Source organism: Eumetopias jubatus, unplaced genomic scaffold (genome assembly GCF_037043125.1).
Source record: "Eumetopias jubatus isolate StellerSeaLion01/CBP00866 unplaced genomic scaffold, mEumJub1_p1.0 scaffold_8, whole genome shotgun sequence".
Lineage (NCBI taxonomy): Eukaryota > Metazoa > Chordata > Mammalia > Carnivora > Otariidae > Eumetopias > Eumetopias jubatus.
Genome location: NW_028274814.1, coordinates 52,065,494 through 52,082,580, shown reverse-complemented (window position 1 = coordinate 52,082,580; position 17,087 = coordinate 52,065,494). Strand labels below are relative to the sequence as shown.

General features: G+C 38.7%; 1 protein-coding gene across 1 annotated transcript in view; it reads right to left on the bottom strand.

Annotated features, from left to right (window-relative positions):
• PTPRO (protein tyrosine phosphatase receptor type O) overlaps window positions 1-17,087 on the bottom strand; it is a 233,542-nt gene that overhangs the window by 33,834 nt on the left and 182,621 nt on the right. Inside the window, exons 13-17 of the mRNA XM_088025930.1 lie at window positions 13,855-13,994; window positions 10,411-10,543; window positions 8,418-8,538; window positions 4,218-4,286; window positions 1,783-1,866 (exon numbers count right to left, since the gene is read on the bottom strand). Of these exons, the coding sequence (XP_087882056.1) occupies window positions 1,783-1,866; window positions 4,218-4,286; window positions 8,418-8,538; window positions 10,411-10,543; window positions 13,855-13,994 (547 nt within the window). The remainder of the gene's footprint in view (window positions 1-1,782; window positions 1,867-4,217; window positions 4,287-8,417; window positions 8,539-10,410; window positions 10,544-13,854; window positions 13,995-17,087) is intronic.

Genomic DNA, 17,087 nt, shown 5'->3' with positions numbered 1-17,087 from the left:
GGGTCTCATGCTATTTGATCAATACTATAAATAGCAGACCTTGAAGGAGCTGTTGGAATTTGAAGATGTGTTCATCAGGGGGCCCTAGTAAGACATACATGCAAAAAAAGCACAGCCCTGATAGAAGCTTAGAAACCAAACTGTGGGAAAGGCAGAGAATTAAGCAGAAAAATTAACATGATAGTATATGTATCTTTCTTTCTTCTGTTTGAATTGAGATTTATGGAGGGTACTTTAGGGGTACTGGGTACGGTATTCTGATGATAGGTAGAATACTTGAGAATGGTTAGTAGATGTTGAGTGAAAAGTGATGCATATTTTGAAGGTCAAAATGGAATATATATGCACTACTCATACCTGAATACTATCTGATGTCAAATACTTAAAATACTGTGTTGGCTATGGTGAAGCCCTGTACTCAAAACTGTTATTAAAACCAACTTGGAATAACAGCAAATGGGTCCTCATCATCCAAGACATTCTTCTGGGTTCATTACTTAACACCTCAGGGTCTACCATATTTCAACAGTTTTCCTCTAGTCTCTCTTTAAAACAAAACAAAACAAAACAAAACAAAGCAAAACAAAACACCCCAAAACAACCCCATTGCTGGTATTAATTTCTACTGGTATTAATACTGGTACTAATCTCTACTGTGAGGAAGTCCTTTTTGGTATTTCTTCCATTGCAACTTGAAGTCCTAACCTTGCCAACTGTATTTATTCTGTCCTTGGAGGAGCGGAAGAACATTTGATCAAATGTCTTTTTGAATAAATAACTCTACAGATTGCTTTTCATTCACTCTTCCCCCCACTCTCCCCACTCAAGCACCATTTTTCCAGTTCATGAACTATCGTTATTGTTTTTTCTGAGTTCTGAAGTTGTCCATATATCTGGATCTGTCTGTACATAATTTAGTATCTAAACACCTTGGATTTTTCAGGACAATGATGTTTTGTTTTTGGTCAGGAAACCACTACCTTCTTTCCTGTGGCTCAGGAAAGGAAATAGTCCTTCTCGATCTGTTAGTCCCAGATTTCAAAATTATTGTTATTAGATTTTATACCAACTGAAAAAGATACTCTTTGAGATTTGCTTATTAAAATGATTTAAAAGTTAAGAAAAGGAGAATTTAAAGGAAGCTGCTTTTTACAGAGGAAAGAATAGATTTTGGAGACACCTGGGGTTGGAACCTGGATTCTCTGTATAGTAGTATGATGTTAATATAATCTCCTTAAGCCTCTATTTCCATGTCTCTAGGATGGGGCTCTGCAGAGTTGTGGGGACAATTAAATAAGATAATTATACAAAGAGGCTTGCACTTTGTTGTTCAATATTCATTGAGTTAGCATTACTATGAAAACACTAACACCCCAAACACAGAGTACAGTATTCTGTGCTGTACCTGAAAGCATTTCTTCTTTCGTGGAAATATGGAGCTTTCTATTGGATGGAGATGGTAAGGAAAATGGGAAGCATCTTTTACAAAGATGAGAAGCCAATGCATTGACTGAATGAAGAAACAAATGGCTAGTAATTCATGGAAGAAAAGCTTGCCAAGAACATCCCAAGAAGAAGATTTTAATTGGAAAAACATTATACTTAATTAGCATCTTGGTACCATGAACTATTTTAATCCATTTCAATACATGATTAATAATTTTAGAGGTTGCCCAAACACATCAGATAATTAAAGAGAATTTTTCCTTTTGGTTTTACTTCTGGAGAGCTAACCTTATAGACTTTGTGTTAGGTAAACAGTAAAAAAAAAAAATCACTTACCAAGGATTAATATAAAATGCCAAAAGATAATCAGTCCAAAGACATGAGGGTAGCAGGGTTAAGAAAGCAAATATACTCCTACGCCTGTGAGCATTAATAGATATAACATATGTAAAGATGAAAAAGTGGCAAGAGTTAGTAACATAAACTGTGAACAGATATCAGTAAATTACCTACTGGGATCAATTAAAATGACAAGCATCTTAATTACAATTACATATTATTCCATTTTGTGAAATTGAAACGCGAAGGCTTACGTGCTATCATATTGCCAACACCAGTTTTCTTCGCACACATACATATTATAATCAGATATATTCCTTTCAACTTATTTTGTGTCGATTAGTCTGCTATTAAGTGATTACATTTTACATTCAGTTAAATGAGGCTCTTAAATGCCTCATTAGTTGTCTCCAGTCTTATTCTTGGATATTATTACCTTTGCCATGCTTGAACCTATTTTAAGGAACCATTATAACATCATTTGGTCGCTAACAGCGGCTTGTGTAAGGAAATATCAACTAACGGTCAATTTCTGCCTATACCAATTCTGGTCAAGACCCCAAGCTTCTGGGATGCATTCTTACAAAGCTGCACTCCTAGGTGTGACTTTCTATATTACTTCTAGTTTAAGTTAATACACCATCGCTGGAAAATAACCCTTAAAACAGAGCTATGGAAGGACGCTCAGGTATCAATGATTCAAGACAAGTAGCTCATGAAACTGCCTGGTCCATAATCTGACTAATACTGACCTGAGTGGGAGCAAAATTATTGCATTGTACTTTACTTCCAATTCAGTCTGCTGATTTAAAAAGCGTGGTGTGAATGCAATTTCAGGTATTCAAACCACATGCAAAATAGAACGTTCATTAACGTAGATTTTAAAATGTCCTACGGCTGTGTCTATAGCTACATTGAGAACTAGGAGGGGAAATGCTGTCACCTTGTCACTTTAATTACTACAAGTTCCCAGGGATATATCTGCGCTGTCAGCCAGAACATGCTGGTGTTGGCAAAACCATCTTTGCCAAGAGCAGGAGGAGAATTCTCTAGATTTTTCTAGAAAGGTCTTGAAGTGAATTCTCTTTTGCCTTAGCTCTCCCATAACTGACGTCCCATATTCTATCAGTTGTGACTGATTGTGCAATTAGTCAATACATAGCTGTCCTGAGTCCCAGGTATAATTGGATCAGTTCCTAGATGGGCTATTCTTCACTGCTTTGTGACTGGGCCTTGTTAAAGGGCGAGCCAGACAAGAAACAAAGATCAGTGAATTAGTCTCTTAATCTTGGCAAGAGTGTTAATATATCTGCACAAACTTAGAAATGTTAACTAACTTTCCACCGTCGAGGGGTTATGGGTTTTCTTTCTTCACAGTTGGATTAATTGTAGTTTAATAGCAAAATTCCATTCAGGCTAAAATTTAAAAATAGTACAACATATTGTCTTATTGACAAGAATCCTATTTCAACTTTCCACTGCTAGATGCCCACTCAGGGAAGCCGAAGTTATATTCCAATTAAAGCCCTCCCTCCCTCATTGATTCTGTAAAGTTTCTAGTCTCACCTATCTATTTCTTGAAGATCACCATTTTGGGGGATTAGGAAAACAAGAAGAAGAAAAAAAGACCATTTACCAAGGATTAACATGAAATGTATACATTTAAATAAATGTGCTTTGCACTGTGGCTTGCAAAAGAAACAAACCTGATCATGTAAGCAGTGCCGGCTTTGTATTAAATGGTTACTTCATTAGCAATTTTGTTGGGTATCCATTGGGGCCGATAGCATTGTTAATTCTCATGGATCAGTGTTAAGGTATAATGTCAAACAATTTAATCTCCTGACAATGCTTTCTCAATTCTCCAAATACCTCCTCCCTCTAGGTCCTGAAGACTCAAGCATGGGGTAAAAAATAAGGCCAGGTTTTCACATGGGACCTCACTGCCTTTGATATTTATTTACCTGTAAGTTTAAGAGCTGAGAGGCCTGGGCTGAATACGTCTACTCGATTCTGAACAGAAGTGGGGCTCATAGTCTCAGGCACTGAAATGTCAGTTTGAAATAGAGATGCTTCTCTCTCTCCTGCTGCTTCGCTGGGGTCTGTCCTGTCCCTTCGCCACCACTTACGCGTTCAATGTGAGTCCCGCTTTGAAGCCCTTCTTCAGCACGATTTGGGGCTAAATCCATGCCTGTGTTAGTCCTTTGTTTAATATAACTACTCAGCCGACTAAGACGTTTTCTCTACTTCGTAACTGTAGTAAACCTATATAAACTAATACATTCAGTGAAGAAAACCTAACCAATCTCACCAAAATTGCGAAAGGACAATCAGACAAAACCATGTATCCCCCAAAGAGAGTAAAATAAAGTTTGGAGCACACACACAGCATAGATAAGCTCTCTAGAGCCTTGTTCCTAAGTAATGCTCACCAGTTGTATGGAAGCTTTCCATCCCTCTCCAAAGAAGCGAAATTGACAAAAGTTCCTGCTCCGCATTCCCTGTTTGAAAGGAAACACAAAATCAAGGTTACTGCTTGATGGAGCATTCTTTTACCTTGATATAAAAGAAAGCCTTTACTGGCTTATCATCACAGCATTAAATTAAAAAAAAAAGCTAATATAAGTTCCACGTGTTCCTCTTTCACATGCAGTACAAAATAGAAAGATAAAAAGTTTTTCATAAGGTTGCACATGCTCTAATCAAGTTATTTGAAGCCAAGAGGATTTGGTTTACAATCCTTTCCAAAGGGCACTCGTGATTCTAACATAAATCTTTGAACTATTTGGGGTATAGTATTTTTCACAAAGCCTCCTAGCCTGAGGGTTTTCTGTTTTTAACACATATTCTTTGTGGGGTTGTTTTACAAGCATTTTGATTTCCTCTCTAAAATGATGGTGGATCAATTTGGATTATTTTCTTCCTCCAAAGTTTTCCCCTCATGTCGGGATGCCCATGTGATTTATCACTTGAGATGAGAGTCAAAAGACTGAGACATATTGAAACAGATTGGCTTAGCAGTGCCTCTTATCCAAAAGGTTGCCTATTAACCTGTCAGTGGAAAATATTGTTGAAGTTTTTTTTTTTTCCAGAAGTGGAAGACAAAGGTAAGCATATTCTCATGCCTTCTGCACCTTTACCTAATGTCATGGATAAACAACACAGCTCATGGGGGGGTTCATGCATCTCATTTCCCCCCTAGATGAAATTGATGGACTTATTCAGAATTGAAGCAGAGATTTTGACATTATTGGCACATCTGCTAATAACTTTGGCGGTCTTCCTGTTCTTATTACTGTGTTCTAAGAACAGTTTTTTCTTCTTTGAAAAATACACTAATATATTGTTATATCATGCTGTGTTATAAATTACACATCATCAATTAATTTTCCTCTGTCAATTTCCCATATATAGGATTTATTTTACCCTGTAATTCCAGGGTTCTTACCTGGGGTTCAAGGATAGAATTTAGAGCTCTGTGAACATGGTGGGGGGAAAGTACTCTTGTTTTCACAACCTCTAACTGAAATTTAGCAATTTTTTAAATTATTAAAGTAGGCAACAAGCCACAATAATATCATCAGTACTGGCAAGATTGCTAACCACAGAAACTGCAGATGTTTTTCTATAATGAACCTGCTGCAGATATTGAAGTATTGTTCATATTCATCACTCTGATGAAATTATGAGAGTTATTAGACACCCTACTAAATATTATCTAATATAGTAATAAAGAAGGATGTAATGCATTTTTTAAAATACTCTGATTACCATGTTTTCATATAATTCATTTCTTTTTAATCTTCTGTATTTTATTTTTTGCACTTAAAAAGAAAGCATTATTCTTGGAAGAGATCCACAGGCTTAATCAGATTGCCAGAAAGGATCATGGCACAAAAAATGTGAAGAATCTCTGCTCTAATGGTCAGCTGGCTGAAGTAGAACCACCTCTCCTAAGCATCTTGCTGTATGCACCACAAAGAATGCTCCTGGAATGGTACCCGTTACCATTCCACCCCCTCCACTATTACTATTATGAGCTAACATTTGTTTCATGCTTTCCGATTATGGCATTATTGCTCCTAACCATCCACTAATGTAGGGGCTAGTCTCATTTCTTCTCAATATACATTCTTTCCCTTGCTTCCAGGCTAGACACTTTCTTAGTTTTTCGTGCACTCCGCTGGATGCCTCTGGCCAGTTTCCTTTGCTCTTATCGTTTTTTTTTCCGCCCTGAATATCTTAATATTAGATTGTTCTGGTGCTTAATGCAGGGCCCTCTTCTCTCATTTACTCGCTCTCCCTCCAGTAAAGGAGAATTTCATCCAGTCTATCGCTTTAATACCACGTATATGCTAACAACTCCCAAACTTATATCTTCAGTCCAGACTTCGCTCCTGAACACCGGACTTTTATGTTCAATTGCCTACTCCACACCTGCACTTGCAGTCATCTCAAACATAACATTTCCAAGACTGAAGTCTTGACGCTCCCCCAACTCTGAAATCTTCATCTGGAATTCTATTCCCGTTGGTGGCAACTCCATCCTTTCAGTTGCTAGGACCAAAACCCTTGGAGTCATCTGTGACCCTTATTCATTTCCACTTCAAGTGCGATCGGTTAGCAAATCCCCTTAGCAAATGCCTCTATTTTCAAAATATATCCAGAATCTGACCATTTCTCCCCACCTTTATTGCTGCAACCTTGGACTAAACCACTACCATCTCTTACTTGGGTTACTGTAATGGCTGCCCCCATTAATATGCCTGCTTCACCTCAATACAGACTGTTTTCTAATGTAAGTCGTCTCTTCTGCCCCAAGTCCTGCAATGGCTTGACTCAGAATAAAATCAAGAGTCTTCACAACAGCTTACAAAGCTCTATGTGATCTGACATCATTTCCTACTGCTCCTCCCTTCATTTCCTCTGTGTTAGCTGCACTAACCTTCCTGCTACTGTTTGAACATGTTCCTGCCTCAGGGCCTTTGCACTGGCTCTTCCCTCTACTGGGCATACTCTTCTGCCAGAAAACAAATGGCTAACTCCATCATATCCTTCACATCTTTTCTCAAGTATTATCTTTTCAGTGAGATCTATCCACCTCCCAGAGCTCCTGTCTGTATAACCCGCACACCTGTACTGCTAACTTCCCTTACTCTGTTCTACTGTTTTTTTCTTACTGTCTGCTCACATACAATGCTGTTTTTATTGTCTATCTCTTCCCCTAGAATACGAGCTCCATGAAGGCAGAAATTCTTGTCTATTTTATATACTATCATATCTCAAGCATCTGGAAGAGTCTGACACATATCAGGTGTCCATTAATATTTATCAAAATATCCATTAATATTTATTCATATTAGTGAATGAAGTTTCAGTAAACTGCACAAAGTCACACAGATTATAAATTAGGATTTGATCCCAAGGAGTGTAATTTCAGAGCTCCCTATGCTAGTCACAATGCGGTACCACCTTCCTCCCTATCCTTCTAAGATTTGTTTAAATGCCAACAGTCATAAAGCTTGATTTTTATATTCAGAACTAATCTCTTTTCTCTACTTTCATGGAATCTCATTTTTATCTCCTTTCTGGGTCAGGGCAGTTTATACCTTTAAATATATTTCTTTATGTGCATATCTCCAGCTACATTCTAATTTCCTAGTGGACAGCTTGGGTGTCTGATTTTTATTTAATTGTGCCAGATACGACACTGATTAGATCACTATTGGATGGATAAATTTATTTATGACTAGGCAACTGACAGAACTCTGAGAAAGAAGAAGGATGTTGATTGACAATTCAGCAGGCTAACATTGGGTAAATATAAATTTGAGCCAGATTTCCCAAACCCAACAGTATTCAACAAGGCAACAATTTTTAAGAGAATTGATGGATTGTTTTGATAATATAGGGGACCACTGAAAGTACTTGAGAATGTGCTTTGATAAAAAATGCATCAGTGGTCAAAGGAATAGGGAATTACCAAAATCATAAATCAAAAGTTTTTTCTAGCTGCAAGAAAAATGAAAACTGCCTGAACTCTGAGTAGTAGAAACAAAACTAATAGGGTACCTCAAATGGACCTAATCATAAACTCTACAAATGTTTCCTGATAAAACAGCTTTGGCAGAACTGATGAGGAGAGGGACTTTTTTTCTTTTGTGTGGTCTCTCCATACATTCACTCCTTTCATTAGTCATACTGAGTAGCCAGAAATCTTTATTTTACTCCAAAGTATGTTTGAAAGTATCCGAATGTCATTAATGGATTCCTTTGTGTGGGTTTCTTAAAATGACAAGACTGATAGTAAGAGGTCTGGATTTGTGTAAACCATCCTTTGCTTTGTCATTTCAATGGTCATGTTTTCTAAAATAACATTTAAAAGTCTACTTAGAAAACACACAAAACAGACACTGAAAACCGAAATCAAACTTACGGCTGTACAATTTAAATATTAAATTAAAACATTTTAATATTATTAAAATAATTATAAATTACATTTACAAATTAAAGTATAAATTAAAATACTTTAAAAGCCCTGCTATACAATTTTGGTCTGCAAAAGCAGACCTATAGGATAAATTAAAATATTTTAAGGCCCTTGGGTAAAAGATCAACCAAACTGAACTTACCTTGCCATCTGGAGGTGCTTTTTCCTCAGAATGATAAGGGTCACGAGCAGCAGTCCAATTAACAGTGTACTGAGGATGGCCAGTACTGAGATGACTACCACATTGGGGTTCATCTCTGTAACTGCAGAGAAAAGCCATGCATTTTCATTATAACTTCCATTACACAAAACTAACAGAACCACTCATCATTTCCCATTGATTTTTAACAGCACTGAACGTATAATGATGACAATAACAGCGACAATAATGTTTCTCCAAGCCGACAATGACCTCCTGCTGGTCAAACACAACCTGGTAAAGTAGACTGATAAATGGCGTTCAGGTGCCTAGCAGAATTGTGTCCATCATGAGGGCTTACATTCAGAATGTCCTTATCCAGGAGAACTATACACTGTGAATAATGCCTGGACCATAGTTTAAATTCCTTTGAAAATAAAAAAAATCTAGAAGTCATCATCATGTATTATTACTGTTTAAGGTTTTCAGAAGTTTAGAGAGTGGCAGGTTTTCATTTTACGCCCATGACTTTAAAGGCAGAAAGTACAACTGTATATTTCGCTCATACCTAATACTGTATATGAAAAAGGCATTAGCAAGCTACCATCTGCTGCAGCACTTAGCACGTCGCTAGAAGCAAGCCTTCTGATGATCTGTAACCATATGTCGAGAGGTTTTCCATCTGCACAGCTCAAGAGATTAAACCTATTAATAAGTCGTGGGGCCTTTAAGAACAGGGGCTGTGTCCCTTCCTTGTACTTTATATGGGGACTGCTATGGCACATGCACATTAAAAGTGGGAATATATATCAAGTGTTTTTATGAAACTCTTAACCAGAGACCGACTAGAGCAGGGGAGAATGATACACCATCCTCTGCATTGATCATAAAATCACAGAACTGGCCGGCGCGTTCAATCCCTAAGACTCTGTGCATTTGCCACTTCCCATTTGGACCAGCATGATTCCTATTCATGGGCAGAGTAACTGAACAGAAAGAACATTAGACTTAGGGTCAGAAGACCTTCAAGTTCATTTGATTACTAACTGCCATTTGGAGAAGCTATTTTATCTGTCTCTCTGGGCTTCATTTTCCTCACTTGTAAATAAGTTGAATACTATACCTGTTTCAGCAGGTTGCCGTAGCAATGACAAGGAATAGTGAACAGGAAGGGCTACTTGGAATGGTGTACAGGCCATAGAATTGAGACACCATTAATATACTTTGTGGGTCCATTTTTGGTGCCCTCTTCCGGAAAAATAAAAATTTAAAACAGAAAAAAAACAAAAGGCCCTTCTAGTCAACACTGAATAGAGTGGCTACATATACGATGAATGCGACAGAAATGAAAATGCACCCAGGAAAGGGATCACGTGACACTGCGAATGGTTGTATTACAGGTGGCTTCGTGGAGGGCCTCAGACTGCAGGATCAGCCTCCAAGAAACAGGGCAGTAACACATATAACTCAGAAGAAAAAAAAAAAAAAGGAAGCACCATTATTCTAGAGCTTCCATTAATTTCTAATTTCCCCCCTTATAGCTTGGCTTCATTGGGAACTTCCCCGCTTTGACCCAGGAATTTAGTATTGTTATTGCTTGACCAGGGATGGCTAAGAGTTAGGGTGACAACAGACGAGCCCGGGTGGATCAGGGTACTGTGGCCACCGCTGTGACTCACATGGCGTGTGTTAGGGCTTCAGGCACTTCATTTCTATGCCTCATAACAGCTCAACAGGGGACGTATATTATGATTCCAGTTTTGCAGATGAGAAAACAGAGGTTCAGAGATGGTAAATATCTTTCTCTCAATCACATAGCTAGTAAGGGCAGTGAAGGGCTCCCCCGTCCCCCCCAACCCCGCAGAGCCTGGAATGTTTCAGTGGAACATGGTTCTATTAAAAGGAGAGAGTACATATATTTGAAAGGAAAACAGAAGGAGAATCGAGAATGCTAAAACTTCCAAAGACACCGGATTCCATGAACGCAGGTAATTACCCATTGTTGAGACGGCTATGAACGTGGGGACACTGGGGCTGTCGTGGCTGAAGCTGGTGACACTACAGTTGTAGGCAGTGGCAGGAAGGAGGCTGGAGATGGTCACAACGTGAGAGGAAACAGAAATCGGCTCCTGGAGACGCAGAACATAAGACAGATGTCATATTACCTTCATCTGTTTTGTGTTTTTTTTAAGGCTATTTTTCAGAGTTGAGTGGTGAATACACAGAGTAAAACATTTAAAAGATGCGAGAGGATAACAGTGAAAAATAAGTTTCCTTCTTTCCCTACTTTCTATCTATCCAGTTCTCTTCCACGGAAGGAGCCATTGTTGTCAGGGATTTTTTTTTTTTTACTTCCGATCTGTATTTTATGGATGTGAAAACATAAGATACAGCTAAGCAAAACTTAAGTGATAACATGGTTTACACATCATGTTGCTTATGTTTTACTTGGTTATCAGTATATTTTGGTGCTCTTTTCATATCAGCACAGAAAAAGCTGATTTATTCTTCCTAAGGGCTGTGTAGAAATTCACTGAAAGGACCTACTTTAACCAGTCCTCTACTGAGGAATGTTTCAGTTGTCTCCGATTTTTTTTTTTTAAGGTTTTTATTTATTTATTCGACAGAGAGAGACACAGCGAGAGAGGGAACACAAGCAGGGGGAGTGGGAGAGGGAGAAGCGGCTTCCGCCGAGCAGGGAGCCCGATGCGGGGCTCGATCCCAGGACCCTGGGATCATGACCTGAGCCGAAGGCAGATGCTTAATAACTGAGCCACCCAGGTGCCCCCAAGAGTTAACCAGTTTTATCAGTTTTAAATTCCCACTAGAATACAGTTCTCACAAAGGCAGACATTTGATCATGCGTGCAATAGCTCCAATGCTGAAAACAATGAGAGAATGCTCAGTGAGTATCAGCTGTAGGGATAAAGTGAGGCATCTTTTCCTCAAGGAAAATACAAGCAACCCCTGTTTATTTTATACATCTTTGTTCTTAAAAGTCTTCAGCCACCCAGGCGCCCCTGTTGTCTCTGATTTTTTGCTATTGCAAACAATGCTACAGCGAACAAAATTTTAAATTATGGGAACAAACATATACGGACACACACTCACTTGATACATGTATGTGTGTATGCATGTATACACATACATACTTATACACAAAACCTGTGTGTGTGTGTTCCAATGCGTGAAGGTAAATGCATATATGGATACTCATATTTCCAGCAGCTGAATGGTGGTGGGTCCAAAAGTTGAGTATTTTTCAAAATTTTGAAAGTGACTGACAAATTGTCCTCTTTTAAATTTTTCATTTTTTAAAGATTTTTTTTATTTATTTGAGATAGAAAGAGAGCATGACTGGTGGGGGGAGAGGCAGAGGGAGAGGCAGGCTCCTCACTGAGCAGGGAGCCCGAAGTGGGGCTCAATCCCAGGAACCCGGGATCATGACTTGAGCCAAAGGCAGACACTTAATCCACTGAGTCACCCAGGTGCCCCAACAAATTGTCTTCTATAGACATTTTCCAAGTTATCCTGCTGCCCTCAGTGTGTGACAACATCTCTTCTCCTACACTCCTTCCAATCCAATATATTTGTAAACTCTTTGAGTTTTTCCAATCTTATTAATGGAAATTGCACCTCATTGTAGATTCATTTTGCATTTCTTTTACTGTGAGTGAACTTGATCATCTTTTCGTATGTTTAACTGTCTTTTGTGTTTATTTTTATTTATTTATTTATTTATTTATTTATTTATTTTTAAAGATTTTAGTTATTTATTTGCCAAAGAGAGAGAGTATAAGCAGGGGGAGTGGCAAGGAGAGGGAGAAGTAGACTCCCTGCTGAAGAAGGAGCCTGATGCAGGACTCGATCCCAGGATCCTGGGGTTGTGACCTGAGCCGAAGGCAGACGCTTGACTATCTGAGCCACCCAGGCATCCCTTGTGTTTATTTTCTATGAAATATTTGTTTTGGGCTATGGGTCTTCATTTTTTTCTATTTGTAGTTGTTCTTTGTATATTAAGGACACTACCCCCTTTGTCTGCATTCTCAGCTTTTAAATCACATCCACCCAAGGCACAGCAACTTTGTGTTCTCAAAACCATTTAATATTAACCTATCCTTGAGTAGAACAAATTGTTAATTTGGTGGGCCGGTGGTTAGACCAGTGGTAAGTACCACAGTACAATATAAAAATATGAGCCAGCATAACATTCTTTTTCAAAACAGGTATCTGAAGCACTCCTGCCTAAAGAGATGAGAGCCGTCAGCACTTATTTCCAATTCCACCTCTTTTCACTGTTCTATAAAAGAATGATTCTAAGGAAAGACTTCTGCTAGCAAGACTGTTATAGTAAGTAGCTGCATAACCATTGTTTTCTTAGGGGGCGGGATTACTATAGGTGCAGAGAAGAAAATCTGCTTCCTGCAAAATAGTTATTTCCAAAAAGGATTCTTAGAATAGAAAAAGAAAAAGATGAGCTCTTCAGTATAGATCAAAAAGAGATACATTTGTACAAGAAAGCATCAAAAGGAGAAAGAAATCAAAGCAAATTATCTTAACACTCGTATGAAAAGATTCCTACTCCCAGAAATCCTTTCTTCTTTTCAATCTCATGAACTGCATTATTTAAAAAGCATCAATTATTCATGTGCATAGAATTAGTCTGTACACGGCATTTTGTGACATCCCTCACAAACTTGACCTTTCCCTTCCATGTCTGGCTGTAAAATATTTCTTTTCTTGTGGTTTTGTTACCCTTGGAGCTACTGGTTCATCTCCCTCCTTCCCTTCAGTTTGACCCGGTGAATAACTCAGCAGTCATTCTATCTGCTATTTGCGATTCTAAAGCTTTAATAATCACCTCTCTCAGCCTTCATTTTCCCAAGCAAAATTGTCCTCCTTACTAACTAGAAATCGTCCCTTCTTTAAATTCTCTAAGTAGAAAGGATCTCTCTATGGCACCTGCGTTTCACCTTAATTATCTCTAGACGGATGCAATATCCATAATTACATGAAAACAATTTTAAAGGCAAGTATTGATTCTAACATTTTTATCACACATAGAACCCTCCACATAGCTGGCAATCAGTTCATATTTGTTAAGTTATATTTTATATGACAGTGTCTATTCCTTTGATCGATTTAATGGCAATAGGAAAAATGAACCCCTTCCAGTCCTCAGTATGACCCAGGGTGACAAAGGATTAGGGACAAAAGATACATGCAAAGATGAAAATCAACTTGGCAATTTGGCAAATTGGTTCTTATATTTAAGCCTTGCTCTAAGCCGACTGCTAATTTCTATCCTTGAAACACAAAAGTGCAAGTGAACTTTTGTTTTCATTTTCTGTAGTTTAAACAAATAAAAGACTTTAATTTACTTAGATTATTAGCCTTAATCAAAATGAACTCAGACAAGGACAGTCAAAAAGCAAAGTACCTGGAGTTTTGTTTCTTGACTCGAGCCAACTGGTTGACAGAAGACTTCAAAGAAATCAGCTATTCCCTCTTCCACCCACAGCAAAGTCACCGAAGTCTGGGTTTTATTCACGGCAAACAGTGATTTTGGGGGAGCTGGTTCTGAGCAAAGGCAGAGTTTTAAAAAATTTCATTTAATTTAATACATTCTCTCTTCTTCCCCCGAGTGGCAGGATAAAACAGGCAAAAAAAAAAAAAAATTCCCAAATACAGGTAGTTAAGAGCACCATCGAAATGTTACATTATTGCTTTTGAAATACGTCCCCACACAGTTGTCATCTAACGTGGGAGGCAGACTATTTTGCCTTTTTCTCCCCCTTCCATTTTATACTTCCCTTTTTGGAACACTTCTGTTTTCTACTTCAGCTTTATTATATCCATAATCTATTAATAGATTTTGTGTCATCTGCACTGGAACTAGCCCTGCCCTGATAGTACAGAACTTTCTGCAGGAGAAACAAAAATTTGTACTTAGAGGGCTGAGAAAAATGAAAGTGATTTGTTCCCATCTAATGGAGACATTCAGTCTGGTACTTAGCCAAAAACCTGTCTTCCTTTTCTGGAGACTATTTGGAATAGTTTAGTCCGAGGAATGGCTTCTTGAAAATTCAGTCGTAATTAGGAGGGGTAAAGCTAAATAGGTAGGATTTTTTTTTTAATTTTTTTTAAGAAAAGGATTAATGGAAGGGGACTGGATGGTTAACAAAATATTAGAGGACTGATTTTTTTTATCTTCTTTTAGACATTTAATCTAGATCAATAAATTAATCCATTAGTCAAGTAAACTGTGCCCCTTCGTACTCATTTCCAGTAAGTGAGTCACAGGATTTGTTGGCTTCAGACCAAACCCCTACTTGTTCCCCAGTTTTAGGAAGTGGTCTTGTGTCTTGTTCCCCCATTCCTGAATCTCTCCTACCCTCCTCCCTGTCATTTGGGTGTTGTTTTTCCCTTGAATTCCTCCAGTACACAAAGCCCTATGCCTGAACCCCAGGGCTTCAGCCAGAGTCCCTGCTACCCTCTGTCAGACGTCTTTGACATTGCTTATTTGAACATATTATAGCTAGCTATCAGGTTCACAGAACATCAGACTCTGCCCGCGTGCATGTCCCTGTCGGACAACTATGCATGCTGTGTGCTTGTTACTTGGATTTCTTTTTATTATTTGTCCCATGCTCCGAAGTCTGTTCTCTAGCTCCTGGATTTTAGCAGTGCTTCAAGAAGCCCCTGAAGGCTTTGACATGGCTATGATCTTTGCGTGGAAAGATTTGGACCTTCTTTCTAGAATATCATCATCATGGCCCTATTCAGAACCAGGCAGTATGTCAGAACTGTCCTTCATGTGATTTATCACAGGCAACTTAAATTTGTGTCCAACTAAAAAGAAGCCGTTTTCTTTCCAGAGACAACTCGACAAGGTTGGGCAGAAGAGTTGAAGGAGGAAGGGGGGGCGTTCAACTTGTGCAGGCGTAATTCACAACAGATGTCAGGACCCCTTTGTCATTTGCAATGAATCGTCCACTCCCCCAAACGTTGTAATGTTGTACTGTCTCACTTCCCCTCTGATGAAAACTGTTGATGAAACACGGGGTCAGCTTCCACTGCCCACATCCTTTATAACTACCACTGTGAATAGGTATGAGTCAGAGGGTAGGTCCTCCAGTGATTCTGACTGGTGCAGAGCTTGAATCTTTGGAGGCAAGTGTGAGGTTGTCTGGGGCAGAGATGGATGATTTTTAGGCTAAACCTTGGTTTTTTCTCTTTACAAAACACACATGAAAGAAACTGCTCCTCGCAGTGAGTCTCCTGCACTGATTAGACTCCTTAGGACAGCTATGTATTTTTTTCTTTAGATTTTTTATTGTTATGTTAATCACCATACATTACATCATTAGTTTTTGATGTAGTGTTCCATGATTCATTGTTTGTGCATAACACCCAGTGCTCCATGCAGTACGTGCCCTCTTTAAAACCCATCACCAGGCTAACCCATCCCCCCACCCCCCTCCCCTCTAGAACCCTCAGTTTGTTTTTCAGAGTCCACAGTCTCTCATGGTTCATCTCCCCCTCCGATTTCCCCCCTTCATTCTTCCCCTCCTGCTATCTTCTTCTTCTTTTAGGACAGCTATGTATATTTTTTTTTCCTAATGGGTAGATAAACTCAGGTTAGCTATCCAACATGAACATTGCCCAAGTCCTGATCTCCAGCTCCAACTTTTTACACATGTCTTTCCAATCACCGACCCTCCGTGTTTCCTCATGAGCACCCCCATTCGTTCCCTTGTCTGGGCTGACAAGCTTGAGGCTCTTCTCTGGCTTCTCAAGTGCCAGAGAGCATATCTTTAAAGAATTCATGTCATCTCTTCATTGTGTCTATTCTTTTTATTATATTGCATGTTCAGGCTTTTGTCATCACACTTTATCAATGATTACAACAGCCTCTTCATTCTTTTTTCCTGCTCTTAATCAGTTCTTTCTTCATTTGTCAGTGAGGGCTTAAATCATCCTGAAACACCACTTTGCTCACAGTAAGTCTTATCTGTGTAATCATCTATTGTGATCAACGACTATTACATCAAATCCAAATATGCCAAGTGTTAAAGATTCTACTTACATCGGCCACATATTACCCATCCAGCTTCACCACCATCCCTCCCACACGGAAATGCTTCCCCTGGTAAAGCCAGTTTTCTCACTGACTATCATACAAGCAGTACTCTTTCTCAACTCAGTGTACTTTTTCTTCTACTTGGATCATCCTAAGATCAGGAAAAAGTCTTCTTCTCCCCGAAACCTTATCTGTTGACTCTCTCTCGATGATCTATCCCTCCTCTGACCTTCTATTACCCTATTTGATCTATGTGAGTAAAGTCCTGATTCTCCTAGGTCCTACTAAATGCTTTAAGAACAGGGGCCATATGTTATAAATTATTTTGTTTTCACCTTGAACTAGCCACCTGCAATTGTTCAATAAATCTTCTCTACTGGCTGATTTAAACCATAAGTCAAGATTCATTAATCAGAGGTATTAGGATCTAAGCATCAGGCAAGACCAGACACATTGGGGCTACATTTTGATGCTCTCTGTCTTTTTAAAGTGATCATATTGGTAAAATTATCAGCTTCGGTGGCAGAGATAAAGACTGTCATGAATTACAAGTGTTTTCAGTGGTCCAAAGAATATGACTTGAATACTGG